General features: G+C 35.8%; 1 protein-coding gene across 5 annotated transcripts in view; it reads left to right on the forward strand.

The window, feature by feature from the left end:
* The first annotated feature begins 973 nt into the window (after nt 1–973).
* The window catches only part of LOC136345809 (coiled-coil domain-containing protein AGAP005037), a 119,465-nt gene continuing 99,083 nt past the window's right edge, over nt 974–21,355 (forward strand). For 3 of the 5 annotated variants that reach the window (XM_066294434.1, XM_066294451.1, XM_066294478.1), the window contains exons 1-2: nt 974–1,233; nt 7,431–7,601. In XM_066294434.1, the coding sequence (XP_066150531.1) occupies nt 7,484–7,601 (118 nt within the window). In that variant the 5' untranslated portion in view covers nt 974–1,233; nt 7,431–7,483. Of the gene's footprint in view, nt 1,234–7,430; nt 7,602–11,549; nt 11,771–16,300; nt 16,612–21,355 lie in introns of those variants that run through there. The other 2 variants (XM_066294496.1, XM_066294459.1) reach the window with 2 other exon arrangements.

Here is a 21,355-nt window from a genome sequence, read left to right on the forward strand (position 1 = left end):
TATATTAAAACACGTAACATTTTAGGATATTTTTTTAAGCATGCTAGAAAAGCATTTCGAGGATCCTGTTTATCTTTGTTGGTAATCTTAATGAATTTTGGTACCTACTTCTGACACAGAATTTTTGTTTCGCAAGGAAGTATATAAGATTTCTGACAATTAAGGTCCGTGATATTCCCGAAGAACGCCCATGAGTTTATTCGCAGACCAAAAATTAGTCAATACTGTTAATATTAACCCAAAACTATGACTCAGTATAGATATGAATTTGATTTTTCCAAGAATGCATAAGTTCTTAACCCCATTAGAAAATTAATTCCTAAACTCAAAGATCAATTAATTAAAACACAAAAGGTGGTTTCCTTCCGCTTACAACTTGGGGTATTACCATATAAATGGAAAATTGAAACGTGAGGGCCACAACTAGAACGGCTAGACAATACGCTGAAACGTTTCAATTAAACTTCTGTAAATTGACAGTTTTGTATTGGGATAAATTAGTTTCGAATAGGCAATTTTTAGATAATCATATCGCATTAGAGAAAACTTTGAATTTTTCGTTAATGTAATAAATCAGAGTTGGAGTGTATGTGAAATATGTCAAGAACAAATGCTCATTTGAGACACTCATACATGTTTATTTATTAGTTTTTGGGATACTGAATTTATTTCTCAATAACAAGGAAAGCGTATTTATGTAGGAAAATTATCCTTCGCCATTCAATCAAGAAAACCCAAACTAACAAATTTTCAATCATTTTTACTCATTTTTTTTAGGCATTACCTCCAAAAATCACCTCTACACTGAAGTTTCAAAACCCACCCCCATCAAAGACAAACGTCACATTATCCCGGGCGCTCCTGCAACCTCCTTCGAGCCTTAAGGGTATGTTAGGGCGTTCACCCTGCGACTGTTTCGAAAGCGCGCCGCATCACCTCCAGCGGCGTTGCTATCGATTATCCTGCTCGCAGTTACGTCACACAGGATGCTGCGGGTCCATCGGATCCCTATCTCGGCCCTTCGCGAGTTCCGACGTTCTTTTGCGACACAACAAAACCCTTCATTTCACCCCTCTATTTGCGTGTAATAGTTATTTCCATACTAGTCACCATCGACATGTAAATATCGCGTACAATTGACATTTGTAGGTAGTCTAGAGACCCGCCTTTAACCTTATCTTGTAAATGTTTGTGTCCTGCCCCCTTTGCATCCCCAGATGTTGCATATACCATGTAAGTATCCCTGTAGTGTTATAGAAAAAGGTCGTGTTTTCATCTGAACTAGTTAATTTTTCAGCTAAATCTGAACTGAACTTTCTTATTAATGTAATTAGATCATTCTCAATTCCATTCTACTCCCACGTCAATTTAATATCTTACCCTTGTTAAAGCAGAGTGAGGTGACGCCCTAAGCCTCATTGACCCTATTAAATCTAATGTTATTTCAATGTCGCTATAGGAGATTCTACAGATTTGTCCAGTAGTGTTAGAATCTGACGAAAAGCTTGAGCAATTATCACCAAATGGTGCTTTTAAAAACTGTTTTTCCGACTTAAAATTTATCCTTTAAATTATTTTCTAAATTGAGGTTTTGAAGATGACAAGAGGCATTTGTCTGTTCATTTTTGCCGAGAGCTTATTGATTTTATTGAGATGGATCGGTTATTGGGGTTGGTGATTATACGTTTTAAGTGCTAAAGCAGCTTATGATAAATGGGCTTAAAAAATACTACAAAAATGGCTCGGAGTTCAGAAGGTTAATGGGAAATTATATTCTACTTGAACGAACTTCTTTTCGAGCCAAAAATACAATAATAAGTGTAGGTGGAACTCATAATTGGTCCTAATGATTCATTTGGTGACGGCCGACTATTTCAAGTTAACAAATGTTTTGACAGTTCGACTGCCGCCATTTCCTGCAATTTGTCAAAAGTTTGTGACAGTCTTTTGTCTAATGGCGACCTATTCAAATATTTGTTATTTATACATTTTCGTTGAAAACGTCAGATTTGGTACCAATCACATCCAGTTAATCCAACACTTGAAGAGCGACTGTTCAGAGTCTACTCGCTGTTATAAGCTCATATATTATTGTTTAAATCAGTTTTCACCCCTATCACATAATCGCAGGTCTTTAAAAAACGGATAATTTCTCGAAAATTGAAAGCAATAAACAAAAAGTAAATTTGCAGTCATTTTGAGTTTCTCTCAACTAAAGATGTCAATGCAAAAAAAACATGTTACAAATGCTTTTGTTCTATTTTAATTACTAAAATACCGTTTTTTCAAATTTTTGAAAACATTTTCTGAGGCGAATTTTTCAACAACCGTAGACATGAAGACAAAATTACATATGAAAAATCGAGTTACCTTGAGGTCGTCTACACACACCTGTTGTATGTTCATTGCAGTGCGAACCACCCTGTACAAATTAATGGAAACCATTAGAATTAGTTTAGATTAATTTTCATGATTTTCAAAGAGCTGCTTTGATATCGATTTATTTGTTTTACTTTAATTTGTGACCTTTAAGTTTAACTTTGGGGATAAGAAAGTAAATAACTTTCAGTTTTACGTGCTGTAATAAAGAATAGAAGAGTAGGTGGTTTATGTGGCTCTTAAGTTCGAAGCATTGGACCTATAGACAATTCACATTTCAAATGAAATGCGCTGTAAACAAAAATGACGCATGATTGCGGTGGAGCTTCTTGACTGTTGTATTGTCATTGGTCCAGTTAATATTTGTTCTATTGCTGTTGACGACCGGTCACGTGCTTTTGTTTACATCGGGGACACTAAATACATTAATTCGTAGCGTTTTACACTAGATGGCGTTACTCATCTATTCGTAGTCGCATATACAAAAGTAAATATTCTCTGTAAAACTACTGGTACATAACATCTTTTCCACTATATGACATTTCGTGAGTTCATAACATTTTGTTGTGCCTCCTTAAACATGTCGACATTTATGTCTGAAAAATGTTTTTGCGGGGAGTGTTACTTCATTACTTTCACATGCAAAAAAATGTCGCGGAAAGTCACCGTGTTTTACTGGATATTTATGATGATTATGCTTTAGCTGAACAAACGTGCAGAAAGTGGTTCGCATGGTTCAAAGATGGAAATTTTGACTTGGAAGACAAGGAACGTTCTGGACAACCAAAAAAATTCGAAGATAAAGAATTGGTGACAAAGCTCGATGAAGCCCCGTGCCAAACACTTCTACAGTTATTCAAATCTCTCGGAGTTGACTCATCGACCGTTAGAAAACATCTCAAAGCCCTTAGAATGATACAAAAGCAAGGAACACGGGTCTCACATGAATTAAAGCCAAGAAACGTGGAACGACATTTAGTAATCTGTGAGCTGTTGCTCTAACGGCAAGCACGAAAACGATTTTTGCATCGAATAGTCACTGACGACGAAAAGTGGGTACAGTACGATAATCCCCAGGGCAAAAAATTGTGGAGTTTGCCCAGTCATGTATCGACATCATTGTCCAATCAGAATATTCATGGGAAAAAGATCATGTTGTGCATATGGTGGGATCAGCTGGGGGTAAATCATTATAAACTGAACCAGCCGGACGAAAGCATTACTGGGGACCTTTACAGAACTCAATTGATGCGTTTGAACTAATCATTAAAGGAATACGCCCTCAATTTAAGGGCCAACACGACAAGGTGATTTTGCTTCACCAGAACTGATGTTGCAAAAGTCGTGAAAACTTATTTGGAAGCACTGAAATTGGAAGTTTTACCCTACCCGCCATATTTACCAGACACCGCTATATCTGATTTCCACTTTTTTCGGTCCATGGCGCATGGTTTGTCAGAGCAGCACTTTGACAACTACGAAAGTACTAAGAATTTAATCAATTCATTCATCGAATTAGGGATAAAGATTCTTTCGACATGGTATTCGTATTTCGTGAGAAAGATGGCAAAAGAAGTGGAAAACGATGGACAATACTTTTGTATGTATTATTACAGTAATATCACTGTAATAATACATAACGAACCATCAAATTTTGCAAGGAAACGCTTCGAATTAATTCCAACCCTTAATAGTTTTTTACCCCCAAAAATATACCAGCAGAAAAAATTATATTCTTCCATAAAATATCCCTTAACAAAGTCAAACTGAGCAAATCATGGTACATAATTCTAGATTACTCTATGTTTGAAATTCCTTTATTTATGGATATTCACACATATTTTATGCCTTGCAATCTAATGAACGCTATTTCACGACTGTTGCGTATATCAAAGCATCCCCATCTCTGTTAAAAATTCAGACATTTTAAGCACAAGAAGAATAAGTGTGCCTACACTTCAAACTTTCGTTCAGGATTTAATTCAAACGACTTCTACCGTGTGTTTAAAAAAAAATCGGTGATGTGGACTTTGGTATTGTTAGGCACCGAACCCGTATGTCTTTCATACGTAACATCGAACATAAAGCAATAAACCTAACCTCACTCTTAATTTTCATCTTTACTGGCGGTCAAGAAAATATTAAACATAAATAAATCTAATTAATACATATTTTTTTACTTACCCCATTTACAACAGTGCTGGAAAAATAGGGTTGAATTTTAAATGCACACTCTTCACTTGTGAACTGTCTATTCCGAAAATAAGGATAAAAACATAGTGAAGCATCGCTTCTCACCGGACACCTCGACGGTCACCTCACGAAAAATTGAACATTGCCATTTATCGTAGTTCATTTGTCTTATTTAATACAAACACAAAAATAGTAAAAACATCGTCTAACTCAGATAGTGATAGTGACTCGTCAAATACTTTGATATGGTGGTTATTATTAATTATGCTTTATTTCTGAGAAGTTCGGTCTGGCCTGCCAAGCAGAACCACATATTCCAATTCGCTATCCTCAATCTACATTGAGTTTTTCTATCAGACCGAACCTATAGGGTACTACTGATTAAACTTGCGCTGTTGCCATATTAAAGGAGCGGGCGGTTGAGAAGACCAACCACAGCGCAAGCTTCAGGCATCTCGTCGGTGGAAAACAATTACGGCGATGTGAGGGATGAGCTGCGATGTTCAGTGAACAACTTCAATTGATTTACTATCGTCAGATAAGGAGGTGGACGTTGAGGTACCCGGCGAGGGGCGATGATTCGCTACATTTTCACTTTAAGACACAACCATAAGGGTTATTTTTTCTAAATGTAATCATCATTTTTAGCACCCAGAAAACTTTAACGGACCAACACGTAAATCCGTGAGACATTGAAAAAGACTAGTTTTAATAAAACTCGAGAAATAATAAAAATAAACGGACTTGTATTTGAGTGAAATCAAGTTTATTCGTTTATGTTCGCGATTACATAAAATATAGCACAGATATACAGGCTCGGCGTCAAAAAAATCTAACAAACGAAAAGTGCACTTGACTAGATTTTTTTTTAAGCGCCCGGTATCTTTGTACCGTGTGTTTTAAAATATTTCCAGTTAGTAGACTTTGGAATTATTTGCCACCGAATCCGTATGTAGTTGATATGTTCTTCTATGTAGTCTCGAACATGAACAAATAAACCTAACCTTACTTAAATATGACTTGTTGGCTTCATTATTAGTTGAATTTTATTTTTTTTAAATAGTCTTCAAGACCTCAGTGGCTTGTGTTGGTTAGTTAAAGTTTTCTGAATAGTGAACACGGTGTTTACATTCGGACAAAAGGTCTTTATGGTTGAGTCTTTCCGAAATCGCAATTTCGCGGCACTTTGAATTATGTTTTAAAATTGTTGCGGAAACTGGCAGTGTACAAAGGAAATTGGGAAGTGGTACACCAACTAAATGAACTCCAGAACTTACTGAAAATGTGAGGCAAGTATTGAATCACACTCCCAGCACATTTTTAAGAACACTTTCTCAACAAGTAGATGTATCGTGTAACACTTGCCGCTTAATTCTGTTTAAAAAATCGGCAATTGTAGCCATATAAGCTGCAGGTGTTTCAGGAACTGCAGCCGTCGGGTTATGAAAAGAGACTGAGATATTGCGATTGATTTAAAGTTTAAGTCATGAAAAAGTCTATTTGTTTATGTTTGCGATTATGCAAGACATATCAAAGACATACGGGCTCGGTGCTAAACAATTCTGAGCCCTACTTCACTGGAAATTTTTTAAAACGAATGATACATAAAGCTCTAGTTCACCATTCTTTTGCATGTTCGTCAAACCGAATGTAGTTCCTGCAAATTTATCTATAACCACTAAGTTTTTTGATAAATATGTCATTATCACGCAGGGCTGATGATAAAATATTATGTGCACAACGGGGTAAATCGATCAACCTGGAAAAACGTGAGAGCGTGGAGTCTTGTGTATAAAGCAGACTGCAGGCAAGTTGACTACCCTCAAGACAGCAAAAATTTGAATAGAGTGCTAGCACAATTTTTATGAGTCTTGGTATTTTCCTCAAAAGAAGCAAAATAAAACGTTACATCTATACGAAGCTGTGGGGTTATTAAAAGAAAACAGCTTAAAAGATGCAAAATACAAATTATTGTAAAATTTGACATGTTTCAATTGATATTTTTAAAATATTCCATTCCACTTGAATTTTCAGGTTTTAATTTCCCAGCTTTTCACCATTAAGTAAAAACCACAGAATTGAAATAAAATGGATAATTTCAGAAGAAATTTCTCTATTTGAAATATTGTCATCACTATTAGCTCTGCTTTAATTTTTTTTCTCTCTTTCATTTGTCTCATTTTTTAACTTTCCGTCCCACTGTTCGATTTAATCTTCTACCCTAAGATGCTCCGCATTGGACAATATTAAATATTAATATCGCTTATTCCCTTCCTCATAGATGCAATTTCTTTTTAGCTATTTTCTGTTCAGCTTTTCATCACTTGTTACTTTCATATTCAGGTTTATTGAGATCGGTAGAGTCCCTGTAGAGTTAGTGTAATATTCTCTTTGCTCTTTAAATCTCTGCAGCCTTTTCTGATTTCTGTACACAAACTTCCTGACTTCTTGCGATATTCCTTACTTTTAGATTTGCGCAGACTTTTAACTGAAACCAGAAAAATAAGGCTTAGTAGTAAAATTTAACGGAATTTTCTTCCCTATCTACCTTCCAATTCTTGCCAGACTTTCATATCTAGCTTACCAATTTGTCCTTTAAGCCGTAACATGAATTCCCCTCCTACAGTCATCTCATCTGACCCACTTTTGCCTAATTTCACCTCACCGTATCGATTTACCCATTCAAAATTTAAAACATTAATGCCGTTTCTGCCCCACGAAGCAGGGCTCCGGGGTATAGGAGCTGTGTGGGCGAAATAAGTATTGTACGCCCCTTTAGAAAAAATATTGCTCACTTCATACTGTATCATTTTAAATTTTCTTTTTTTTTAAATTAAATTAGTATTTTTGATTTGCAGATTTACTCGGAATGTGCTAATAAACATTAAAAGACTTTAAACAAACTGCCACTATGTTGATTCGATGGAAAAACAAAGACAAGGACAAAGATAAGTGCGACAAATCCTCCTCGAATCAGAAGCAAAGCTCTTCTACATCAAAGAAGAAAAGAAAATTTGGCAGAGACGGAGGTAAGTGGTAACAAAAGACTTGAATTTTGCCTCTGTTTTAATTACTACCATTCATCATCAATTTTGGCGAGGCGTATGTTTCAAATCTACATAACCCATCAAAACATGATACACATGCAACTTTTTTAATGCATAAAATTGGGAAATTTCTAAATTTACCCAATGCAGCACTCATAAAGCCGCATTGAAACGCCAATGTCCATTTATAAAGTTGGACGCTGTCCAGCATGTCAGCGAGCCCTGTTTCGACCAGTTAAAATACCCCAAGTCTATGTTTCATGGCGTAGAATTTTAATGGAGGGTGGACTGTTTCGTTGGGATGTTGAGATTTAACGTATGTAACGGAAGTTTTAAGACAATCTTGAATAGATGTTTTGGTGAATATATTTATTTCAAAAGTGCTCTGATATCTTAATCGTAGAAGTTCATAAACCTAAGTTAAATAATGGATAAAGGTGCACTGCCTTCTATGGTCTACAATTTAGATTTGACTCGAATTATAAGAATTTGGACGGAGGTAACTTCCATTTCATTAAACAGCTGTGTTATAGGATCTAGCAAAAGATCTTACGACGCCGCTGTTCTTTTCCCCATATACTCAGTAAAATTAAAAAATTAGTATTGCCTAAGGCACACTTGAGGGGTTCATTTTTTGGATATCTACTTGGGCCATTCTGCTGTTCTAATAATTCTCTCAGGATTTTGGTATAGTTGCAAAACATTGCCAGCTAAAATTAGTCGACTTAGTCTACTAGCATCATGCCAATTTTGATATTACTTTTCGACCAGACTTTTTTTTCATCATTATAATAAAATTACAAGAGGCTGATTAGAGCAGCAGAACATTCCATATAAAGAAAAAAAAAATGCTTCTCAAATGGGCATAAACTAAAACCCATTGAGATTCTATTGAAGAATATCTCAAAACTTTTATTTTTTGTCTTTCATATATACCAAAAAATATGGTATTTTTTAAAAATTTTGATAAATTAGGATCTGAATGTTGAATCTGAATGATTTGCTTAAGCATCTGAAAATCTGCCCCAAGAATTATATGGTTCCTAAAAAATTCAAAAAGGCAACGCAGTATATTTTCACACTCCTTTTTTTTGTATCACATTTCTCAATGTGAAATATATTTCACAAAAGAAACTACTCTAAAATTAGTGTTATGGTTTATAAAATTTTATTATGTGTAATTTTGTCTTCATTATACTTATTTGGATACTATAAAGTTCCCGAAGAGCTTCAATGCTGAAAGCACATTATTATTTGAAGTTTACGTTCAGGACTGGAGAACCACTTAAAGCATACAATTTTGATATTCAAAAGAATCTTTATAGGCAAACGCTTCTTTTTCTTTTTTAAATGGAAAGTATTAAATCTTAGATTTGTTTGATCTGGAAATATGACTCGTCTATTTTTCTTCACTTCGGAAGTATGAAAATTTTCCTTTCATTAACATTGTAAATATGGATCATCAAACTTCATTTTCCTTCATGTTCAAAACGACGCTCAAAGAAAACTTAGATGGTACTTCCATTCATTTGTTCTCAATGACTGCGTTTTTTTAAATATTTATGTATCTGAGCAGTCAAAGATGAAAGTTTCTTAAAATATTTCTTCCCTACAACTGGAAGAATTACTACAAATTGAGTTTATGGACATTTCTAAAACAATCTTGGTGAAAATTCAATGAGAACAACTATAAAATAAAAATAGCAATAAAAAGGTAAATGCTAAAGTGAACTGTGCTCAAGTCTAAGTAGCGGCAGCTTTCTCTTGAGCGTTTATACTGAAGTCAAATTTTCAGAATTTATTTTTCCAGAAACTTTCAAACTTATTAAATGTATTTTTTATCTCTTTTTCTTTCTTCGTTAGTCAGTTACTAAAAGTTTAGAGAGATCGTGTTTGCATTCTGAAGAAACGACTGAAGTAGTGAAGGCGCTTATGCTTATCTAAATATTCTCATTCAGATTAAATAGGTTTCTTTATTTCTTCTTAATAAAACAAAATTTAACGAGTCGTATCCATCAGCAGTCAGTCAGGTGTAGAAGTAATAGAAGTTCTTCTTTCATCATTAAATTTTTCAAAATAATTTTCAAAAAGATGTATGTCTTTGAAGAATAATTAAAATTTTGGAACTACTTCTAATTCAGACCTGATATTAAAATTTGAATATGATATCAAAAACTGAAACGTAGAAATAAATATTCCGTAAAGGTTCTAACATGGATTAAACCTATAAAATTTTTCCATTCTAAAACCAAAATGATTTTTTCCACATATTTTGAATCAATGTTGATATTGAATTTTGAAGAAACACTCCTTTCTTTATATGTGAAAGTTGCTTCTCTTCGGAAATTAAAGCATAAGTACTCCCTATAATCATATGTAAGACACTCACGGATTTTAAGTTGTACCTCAGAATGATACTTCTCGTACATTCTGGGTTATAGTCTTGAAATTTAATTTTTAATGGAAGAGGCAAACTTCCAAGCAGAAGCTGCTCGAATTTGAGTTGCCTCAACTCGCCATAATCAAGCTCTTTTGAAGTTAAATTTTCATAATCTGGATAGGATGCTGTAGGAAGTTAACTTTACTAAGAATTTAGTGAACAGTTATTCGAGATGAGAATAAATATATTCTTTATTGCCAAAATCTCTAGGTGTAAGAGCATCTACAGATTTACATAAGCAGTTGTAAAACATTAAAAATCTGGTACTTGAATTAAAACAATTTTCGCAATCAATGGTCAAAAGGATTTTTGTGTTTTTCTGGAATTTTTACTGTTCCCAAAAACCTCGATACCGAACAAGCAAGACGATTCCTTATTTCCGTTATTGATATACTCAAAAGCGTTTAAATGGAGAAAAACCTTAGTTCTCCGATTCAGAATAGATTTTTTCGGTAAATTCTATTGAGTTAATTGGAAAAAATATACCTCACTCTATAATATACGTATGCTTTCATGTTGACAGAAAACTTTTTAGAATGTAGTGATGCAATATTTTTATGAATACGGAATTTTTCTAATTCTGAATCTTCCCAACTAAGAACAATTTTCACCTAAAGGAAAAACGAATCAACACCAATGAAATTTGTATCGGTCTGAAGATATTAACATTTGAAGTCAAATAGATTTTAGGGTCTTTGTTTATGTTTTAGTGGTGATGTTTTTTCTTGTTATTTCAAACTAGATTTAGATTCTGTAATATAGAAATTTGGGATTGATCACCAAAAAAGTTGTGGATATGGAAATTTTCCATAATTGATAAAAGACGATTCGCAATTATTGTTCTTGAAAAAAAAGGCAAACTAGGACTTTATATTTTTCTTTATACTATTCTTTTTTTGCAATTAAATCTGAAAAGTTGCAAACCTCCTTTAGGTATTAAAAAATCTGAATAAGGCTAACCCAAAAAACAACCCCCATGGCTCATATCAATTCCTAATAAACGGTTCTCCATGTTGGCGTGCCAGTTGGTAAATTTTTATACCGAGAGTTGTACATAAACATATCGGCCTAGTCAGCCCACACCGATAACCCAGTTAATTTCTCAGGTGAAACATGTGGCTCACGCCCATGCGCAGTTTCGAGCATCAAATTTCACTCCCGACAACACGGAGTCTGGGGTGTCTACCCTCCGGTGGCACAACAACAGGTATCGCTCGAAAAGTTGCCACTTTTTCCACCCCCAAGACCGGGAAACTTCGGGATTGTTTGTGAGTGAAATGTGCGTCATACAATCCAAGATTGTGGCATGCGTAAAAACAATCTTTCGTTTGAACTTTCCCTTTTTTTATATCTTCTTTATGCCAGTTGCATTCAGAAAATTAGCTTTATTGGATTTCATTCCTAACTTCAAATCAAATCAGGAAAGCTTCGTCAAACCCTAGCCATTAAATTAATTATTATGCCTGAGCTCAAGTAGGGAAACTTGGAAATTTTGGTAATTCCTTAAAGTAACGAAAGCGGGCTAATCCGAACACTTTAAACTTTTCAAAGCTGCCGTTTGAGTTTATAACGAGAAATTCTTTGGATATTGATTTCCTCCTCAACTCTTTAGTCTTAGTTGCCATGTGCTCAAAGCAAGTGCCACTATAATTGAACTTTTTAGAAGTTTCCTAGGTAATGTTCGTGTGGAAGCAATGTGTATCTGTAAGAGGTAAGTGTGGGAAAGTAACAATTAAGGTATTTCGGCAAGTAGGAAGTAATAAATGTCATCTCGTTTCCAAGATGCAAAAAAAAACATGGAATATAGAGTTGCAATTTAAATGCCAAAGCACTTAGCAATCTATGTCAATGCTTTTAGTAGGGTTTCTAATCTTTGAGAAATGTAGAAGCAGTTCCTTAATCCTTTAAGTAAATCGTTTGTTAAACCCCTTATATGTTTAGAAAGCATAAAGATGTCCAATTTTTTTTATTTTACAGCAGCTTTATTATGTCTCCAATTACATATTTTTGTAAAATTATCTAATCACTTAGTTTAATATGCATAATCATATTTATTACATTAATATATTATTTATTATTACCTTTAACTTAGGAAAAATACCTGGAGAAACACTTGCCAAAACTTCTTCACCATAAGCTAAAACCCTTCAACTAAAGCCAATATCTGTTAATTCATATAATTTTTTACGGGAATACGCAATGGGTCGCTTTTGGTCTCTATTCATCGATAAACATCATGCGATAAACAAAGACTATATGATCGAGGTCAATGTAACTACAGACATCGATATCGTTAGACAATAACTTATTAATTATTTACAAATTTAGGACCAAATTATTACTGTGCTGTTAATTTTAACTCAAGATACCGAAAAGCTGATTAATAATCAAGTCCGATTTCAATATTTCTGTAAAAATTAGCTTGTCTATAAAGATCTAAAATTACTACCACTGGACTACTACTACTAAGGGACAGTTATCGTGATCGAGCGAAATAAGGACAGAAAAAAAAACTTCCTTCTCCTGACTCGTGGAGTATAACCCTAGCTAACCTCCAGTAGCTCATTATTAATATTGTGGCCACAGATATAAACTAGAGAGAAAGAGACAGAATGAGGTTTTAGTTCAGTGATTGTACTTAGTACTTACTTTGGAATAGAAGAGTTTTCGCAGATGTTTGAAAGGAAAATTTCATTTTCCGCTTTTCAAACTAGACCGGTAAATAACTTTCTAAAAACATCACTTATGTCCTAAATAAGACTAACCTTTTGTTGATTAATGGCGCTTTTGCAGTTGATCCTGCACTGAAAATGGAGGCATCCCCCATATCGTATTTTAGGCCCGAAGGTCACGTTATATAATGATATCAAGATAACCTGCCAGTGCTACATGACAAGGAGAGTAAAGTATCCAAAAAATTATCTGTCCGTTCGTATCCGTATTTCGGGGGCTTTGGGGCTAGCCTAAAAGGATGGCTGTCAAGGGAAATGTGAGAACTGAGCTGAGGCTGGAACTTCGCTTATGATCCCTTATTTATTTTAATTTCTCTTCCGAGGGGTGAAAGTGAATTAGTAATCGTTCAATTAGAAGTATGTTAATCTTTCGGGGCAGCAACAATGGGGACAAAGCCAATAGCATTTTTGATAGCTTTCAGCAGAAGGTGAAGATAAGGGTAGATGAAAAGATACTTTCAAACGATATTTGAAATTTGTTATTTAATAATGACAAGAAGTCACTGCATATTTTTGCTTAGATATTAATTGGACGGAAGGGAAGCATTTTTTGAGTGGGACACTCAAACCAATATTTATTGATTAAAACTATGATACGCCACGCATAATTGTTCAAAAATATTATTTTATTAGTAAAAAAATTTACTATTTCCGTTGTGAAGTAAATTTGGACCACTGTGTGGTGCAGATTGGACCTCTTCGATTTCTAGGTCTAATAAGTCATTTTATTGAGTTTACGTTTTCACGGCTGGCCCGGCACAAGAGCAGAATCAACCCTTAGGGTGAGAAAATGAATATCCGAAGACAAGGAAAACCGTTTTGCGTTTATCGCTTTCAGATTTAACCTTAAAGAGGGGAGGGGGGTCAGCTCTATATGGATGAATGCAAGTGGTAGCATAAATTGTAATATATAGGAAACAAATATTTATCGTTGGACTGAAAGTGGTGTTGGACTGGAATTCATGCATCCAGCACGTTCCTGCTATTATCCAATGATTACGATGCTCCAGGGACCAGCACGAGCGCGATAGCTATTTTCCCCAGAGGTAATATTGGTGGAAATATTTTTATTGCCGAGAGGAGAGGGAATAAAGCGGGTAAATAGCGAATTTCTTTACCTTGGTGCCGTAACACCTTTGTTTTGCGAAGTCGAGAGGTTTGCGATTATTCTCGACAATGCAATATTCGACTTACATGGACTATGACTGTCTCACAAAAATGCGACGCAGAGTAAGAGCGTATTACTTAAAAATATTACCATTATTTTTTTTATTTCATTTTATCAATTCCAGATTTACTCAAAGAATCTCGACATTTTCAGCAGTAGTCAGATCAGTAGCGTTTCTAATTCTGAAAAGTTACACACGATATTCCAAAACAAGAGCCCCTCTTGCGGATTTTTTTAGAGTTTTTATCCTCATTTCAACCACGAAGTAAAGCGACTCTGATTTCTGAGAAAGTAGGTTTGTCACTCCCAGCAATACTATTATTAATACTAGTCATTGTCGATATCTTCATATCTAGTAAAATCCGTACTCTTTTCAATGTTAGAAAATTTTCTAAAAAAAGACCTCGCTTTGACACATTTTTTGACCTTTTAACCTTCTTTCAAATTCCACTTGCTACGACTATGTTTTATGAAAAATTTACTTGTGAATCCAAATATAACTACTACAATAATAATCGATCTTTCTAACTCGAGGAAGACTAGTAGCGGTTTCTCGATTTCATGTAATTTTAGTGAACTACATGCAATTTTCTAAAGGAAGGGTCGTTTTGCGTAATAATCTTCGACCTTTGAGCCCTCATTAAATTCAATCTGGGATATCCCTATTGAAATTGACATGCAATAAATTGATATGTTAATCTCAGACCGATCAGAAAATCTTCGATATTTCTGACTGTAGAAAAGCCAGTGGCGTTTTCGATTTTGCGAAATTACACAGGATTTTCTATAGGGTTTAAATTGTGTCTTTTGCGTAATTTTCTTAGACTTTGGACTGCTTTATTGAATAATGTTTAGAATATTGTGATTTTTAAAATAAATTCCTCAATGTAAATCCAGATTTACTAGAGATGCTTGAAACTTCGCATCGATGAATTTTGAAATTGGTTATTTTAATTACCGGATGTAACGGCGAACCTTCACTGTAATTAAAACATCATGATTATCGGCGGTTTTTAATGTGAATAGCTCTTATCATCTTTGAGCAAGATTATTAAGATAAAAGTTCGGAAAGCATTAAAAGTTACCAAAAATTTTAGGTTAGTTTTGAGTTATTGTAAAACCTCTTAAAGGAACGCAAGAAATGTCATACAAGAATACCAGGGTGATTAATCGAAATTCGTCAAAAAAGTTATTTACAAGTTATTGCATTAGAAAAAAAAACATTTTATTAGATAATCAATGAAGCAAGTTAGTGTGGGTCAATAGAATAATTATCAACTATATTCGGCCTTAATTTAACGTATCAATCAAAATTATCTCCAATATAATCCTTTCGGAAACTAAATTGTTTGGCTCTGAGATAATCCCTGATAGATCAATTCAAGACCATTTTAAATTAAGTTCGATTTTGAAAATATGTAGTTTCTTATATTTCCAAGTATTTTTATTGAATGACGGATTTTGGATAAGTGAGCAATAAATACACATTTGAACTTTATCTGGAAAATAAAGAATTTTTAATACATAATGGTATTAATAAATAATGGAATAGGGGAATCCTTTGAATGATCTCATATACTTTTAAGCAAAATAGAGGATATTTAATTAAAAAATGTATTTTTGTCAGTTGTAGCGAACCATCTTACGTGGACTGCCCTGTACATGAATCTTATATGATACACAGTTGCATTGTTATTTTTTTATCCTGAACCACTCGGCACCTTTCAGAACATGTATTTCGCGGGTGATAAAATATAACGACCGTCATCAATTATTCAAATGCCATATTGTTTTTGGCTTTCGCATTATAATTCACAAGTGAGGATTCGCTCTAATGTACTTGCCCTATATCTAAGCACGTAACCCAATACCGAATTTTGTGACGTTTCGCCCTTAACCACCCCTATCGGCCTCTAACGGGGTGCAGTAAAAGCAGGATGTTAGGGAGGGACGAGTTCGCTCAAAAATCCAGTCATGCGGTGCTTCTCGCCCTTTGCAGACCGCGTCTTTTGTTTTTGTTCTCTCATTTTTTCGCGCCCTTTCGAATTTAAATCGGGGGTTGAAAAAGCTGCTTTCAGTTTCCAGTTTTAGCCCGACAGATGGGAGATTCCGAGATAATGTTCCAAATAGCAACATTAAAAGTTATGTCACATATTGATTTACAACCAATTGTAGCACGAAATCAAACAATACAAAGGCCTTTGGCCTGTATGATGTGACCTAAAAACGAAATATGCGACTTTTGTGGTGTTTATATGAAAGAGACCACCCCTGTTTGTCCATATTGTTTGGGGCTGCGGCTTATACTGTTGAAAGTTTATTGTTTCAGAACTTTGCGTGCAACTCAGTGTTAATTTTCGTGAAATTCTAATTGGCAATTATCGTCGATTTTCTCTCAAAAAAACCATCATTAATGGATTGGTGCTAAATCGGGCGTGAAGTCACAAATGTCCCATCCAAATTTACCTCGGACTAGGATATAATTTTATTCGGGCCCCACTCTGCAGGCCAGACTAGGAAGAGTTTAGTTTTAGTTCTTTTCGGTCCTGTGTCGCGTTAATTTAAGAATCAAGTGGGAGATGTGCTCAAGATGCAGCCGATGCTGCAGGAATAGCTTTCAGGATGAAGACAACCTTTCGGATGGGTGTTCAGGTAAAATGCTCATGGATAATTGAATTATAAACAAATTGTGATTCGAGGTACACCCTGCGGTTAATCCCATATAACTTAATCTTAGTTTAATGCTGACCTAAAATATTGGATTTAAATACCATTGTTATAGTGGTTATAGAAGATTAAAAATGTGGTCTAAATAAAATTTTAGTAATTTTCTAAAATTTTCAGTCAAAACCAGACAAGGATACAGATTTTATATTTTTTTAGCACAAGAATAATTTACATGCAATTAAAACGTTTTCTTACCCAGTTTTTTGGTTTCCATGGATATTTTCCTGGTAAAGTTACCTGTGCTTTGAGCAAATGACCTTTAAAAGGGTAGCGGTATTTAATTCTGAATAATGCCCACATTCGGTTTTCATTGACAGGGTCAGATATGCCACTGATTCTTTTATAGTCAATAATCATTAGAGCTCCATTAAAATTTCGTATACCTACCTTTCATAAAATACCTGTCACATAGAAGCGTACTGAAATGAATTTTTAAAACGAACTAAAAAGTAATGTATAAAGAGTTTTTTTAAAGAAAATTGTCTTTTTACTCTTTTTTTAAAGACTGCATTTTTGTTACTATAATTGTTTTAACCATCCACCTATTACCTTCTGTTAAGGAATTACTCCGCCCCTGACTTTTGCATCTTATACATCTCAAGGTTTATTTAAAATATGCAAATTTCAGAAATTTTTAAGAAATGCCAGATCTGTATTAGTAAATTTCCTCGGAAAAATCTAATTTTTAAGCATTTGAAGTGCTCTTCAACAGGTTGGAATGCCAGTGGTTTATGGTAATTTAAAAACGTTAAAAAAGGTTGAAGAAGGCACATTATTATAAAGCTTTTGAAGAAACATTAAGTCCGCATTCGAATGGAATTTACCGATTAGAATCAACTTAATTTAAAACTGTATAATTTGGAAGAATTTTATCTAATTAAAAAAAATGCAACTGCCCTCTAAATTTTGATGTGTTACTGACTATTTCGCATTTTAAAGGTTGAAAAGCTTCTCTAAAATCTCTAAAAAAATTTACAGCTTTATTGTAAGGTCAGAGACGTAATAAAACCCCAATTAAAAAGGTTGCTAAATATTATTTTTTGCAAGTGTTTAATTTTGAAAAGCTGTAACTAAAACTAGCTTTTTAAATTTGCTACGCTACTGCTTATTTCGCAATTTAGTAGCCTTACGAATGCTTTGCATGTAAAATCTAAGCCGGACTAAAAAAAAACTTAAAAGGGGCAAATATTTCTTAAAAAGCTGTTAATGAAGTGTAGTATCGGGATTTAATGGGATATCAAACTCCAATACTAGAGTAGATATGGGATGGTGGTTATATCTACTAAAGAAATCACAGTTCAAGAAATAAAGCTATAAGTGTGCGTTTATTAACGAAAAAAGGAACAAAAGAAAAGAAGAGCAAGCTGACCGAGCCCTGTCTTATCTCAACTCGTCGGTTTTTGGGACTACCCGGGTCAGCCTCTTCTTTTACTAACTAACTTACTGCTACTTGGGTTCTCACCCCGCTTGGTCACATCTGGGTACCAGATGCCCAAGGATGATCACTATAATTGCCTTATCATAATGGTTTAAGTATGGGACGCGGCATTGCGAACGGAAAGGACGAATACAGAAATCTAGGAACTGTCGATGGTCAATTGAATTATGGCCCGGTTTCGTGATCCTACATTCGGCCATCCTGCCGCGACAATTGCCCTCAATTGTCTTCGTCGGATTCTTTGTTAGCAAAACCCATACCCCATGGTTTCATGTGGTCGGCTGATGTTGATGTTCGCTGTGGCCCCTCGTGTTCGCTAACCTTCTCAACTAGGTAGCGGTCGTTTCTTAGTACTTTTACAATCTGATAAGGGCCCAAAAACTTCCCTTTTAGTTTTAATCCTGGCCCAAATTGTGTCCGCTGAATAGCCACCCAATCTCCTTCCTTGTACGCCTTGGCTGCTTTACGACCCCTATTGAACCCGCGGCGATTCTCTTGTTGGACTTTCTCTATGCGGTTCCTTGCCGTCTGTCTTAATTCCTCGCGGTCCTCTTCGACCTGGGTAATCCACTCTTCCTCTAATAATTCCTTTAGGTTCACATCCTCTTTCAACCTCATGGCAACTCCAAACAACAATTGACACGGTGATTTGCCCGTACTGCGATTTGGCGTCGCGTTCAGGTATCTTTGCACATTGTCTACGTGTTTGTACCATGTGTCCGGCGTTGGCGCGGCCATCTTGGTTAATAGCGGAATAAGAGTGCGATTTACCCTTTCGACTTGCCCATTTCCTCGTGGAATCCCCGTCGCTATTAGGGAGTGTTCGATTTTTTCGCTTTTGCAGTAATCCTGGAAGTCATTAGACGTGAAGGCTGTTCCTCGATCAGAAATAATCCTTCTAGGATTTCCGAAAACATTGGATTGGCCTCGCAGTCGATGCAGTACCTCCGCGGTACCTGTCGATTTAGTCGGATACAACCACACAAATTTGCTAAAAGCGTCTATGATTACTAATATGTGTTTGTATTTTTTCTGCGTGCTAGTCATTGGTCCCACGTGGTCTATGTGGTACGTGTCGAGTGGAACGTCGCCTTTGCAAACGGGGTGCAGGAATCCCTCTAGCTTACCATGCTTCCTTTCAGCCAGGATACAATCAAGGCAGCTTGCGACTACTTGTTCCACTTTTGGACGCATCCCCTTAAACCAGAAGTCTCTTTTGACTACCGCTTCAGTTTTGGTTATCCCAAAATGTCCCCGATCATGAGCCCTCCTAATTACCTGCGTCTCCATACTCTTAGGAACTACTACCAAACTTTCTCCATCCACGTTCTTATACAATAGCTTATTTTTTAACAAAAAGCCGTCGGCTTCATTGCGCGTTGTGGCGTTGATAATTCGTTTTAAATCTTCATCTCTGTCCTGAGCACTTCTCAATCGCGCAATCAAACCGTCGTCATTTTCAGAAATGTACAAACTTATAGGTAAAGGGTTTCTACTAAGCGCGTCTACATGCGACATGTTCTTGCCTGGTCTATGAACTACTTCGTAATTATAATCTTGTAACAATAACACCCACCTCGCCACCCTCAAACACAATTTCTCTTTTTTCATAGTGGCGGCGAATGCTTGGCAATCGGTTACAATCTTAAACGGTATATTCAATAAATAGACCCTAAATTTTTCTAAGGCTTTTACAATGGCCAACACTTCTAACTCATAACTACAGTACTTAGACTCTGCTTCGGTCGTCTTACCACTAGCATAATACACCGGGTGGAATTTGCCATCATCATAATCCCTTTGCATGAGAATCATACCGTATCCCAAGCACGACGCATCTGTGTGTAATTCCGTCTCTGCCCCTACCCGATATATTTTTAAAACAGGTCCATTTGTTAACGATGCCTTCAATTTCCCAAAAGCTTCTACTTCTCTCGCGCCAAAGTTAAATTGACAGTCCTTTCTCGTCAAATCAGTCAAAGGTCGGGCTATAAGGGAATACTCTGGAATAAATTTCCGAAAATAACCGGTGAGGCCCAAAAAACTTTGTACACCCTTAACATTTTTGGGCACCGGGAACTTTTGGACAGCCAACGTTTTAACTTCCGACGGTCTTACTGTACCCCTAGATACAACATGCCCCAGAAAATCAACAGTATCCGTCAAAAATTGGCATTTTTCCCATTTTATTCTCAGCCCGTGCTGAGCAGCGACCTTGACTACTGTTTTAAAATTCTTAAGAGCTTCTCTCATAGATTTGGCTATTATAATCAAATCGTCCATATACAAAACCAAAATTCCCACCTTTACCAGCTCCCTAAAAACAGCATTTATGTAGCTCTGAAACACCGAAGGGGAAATGCTCAACCCGAATGGCAGTTTCAGAAACTCAAACTGACCATCAGGCGTTACAAAGGCTGTATATTTTTGACTATCCTCGTCGACCCGTACATGGAAAAATCCATTTCTTAGGTCAAGGACGGTAAAATATACCCCTTCGGCTAAGGCGTCTATTTGGTCTTCAATTAACGGTAGAGGAGACAGGGGTCTTAAAATCAGCCGATTTAGTTTCCGATAGTCTACACACACACGAATGGTGCCATCCTTCTTCCTAACTATAACAATCGGACTTGCATATTCTGAATTAGATGGTCGAATAACCCCTTCTTCCATCCACAATTTCATGAGATCAGCTACCTCCTTTCGCTCTGAAGGAGCCAACCTACGCGGTCTTGATATTACTGGTTTATCGGATTTTAAAATTATTTTAGCCCGTGGACCAACGTCTTGTGTTGCTTCTGGCTTATAATTTTCGATAATTTCCCTAATTTCCTCCTTATAGCCCTCCTCTTTAATATGCGATAGCTCAATTTCTTTTGCTTCGTCAATCGTATTGATCTTAAATATGTGCGGCCGCCTAGACTCAGCGACATCAACGCTGTCATCATCGTCTAACTTAAAAAAGGTTACTTTTCCCCGTCGGACGCGGAGTTCAACGCGATCTAAAAAGTCTGTCCCCAGAATAATCGATTGTTTAAGGATGGTGCTTGGTACGACATGGAATTCCACGGCGAAGTCATCATGTTCCACCGTCATGCTAGTGGTAAAGGAACCTATCGTTTCATTAACCTCAGAGCCTAAACCTTCAAAACATACACGCCTACTTACTAACAAAGGTGACCCCAATCTTTCATACTCACTTTCGCTCATTAGAGTTAAATCACTACCAGT

Source organism: Euwallacea fornicatus, chromosome 2, assembly GCF_040115645.1.
Source record: "Euwallacea fornicatus isolate EFF26 chromosome 2, ASM4011564v1, whole genome shotgun sequence".
NCBI lineage: Eukaryota > Metazoa > Arthropoda > Insecta > Coleoptera > Curculionidae > Euwallacea > Euwallacea fornicatus.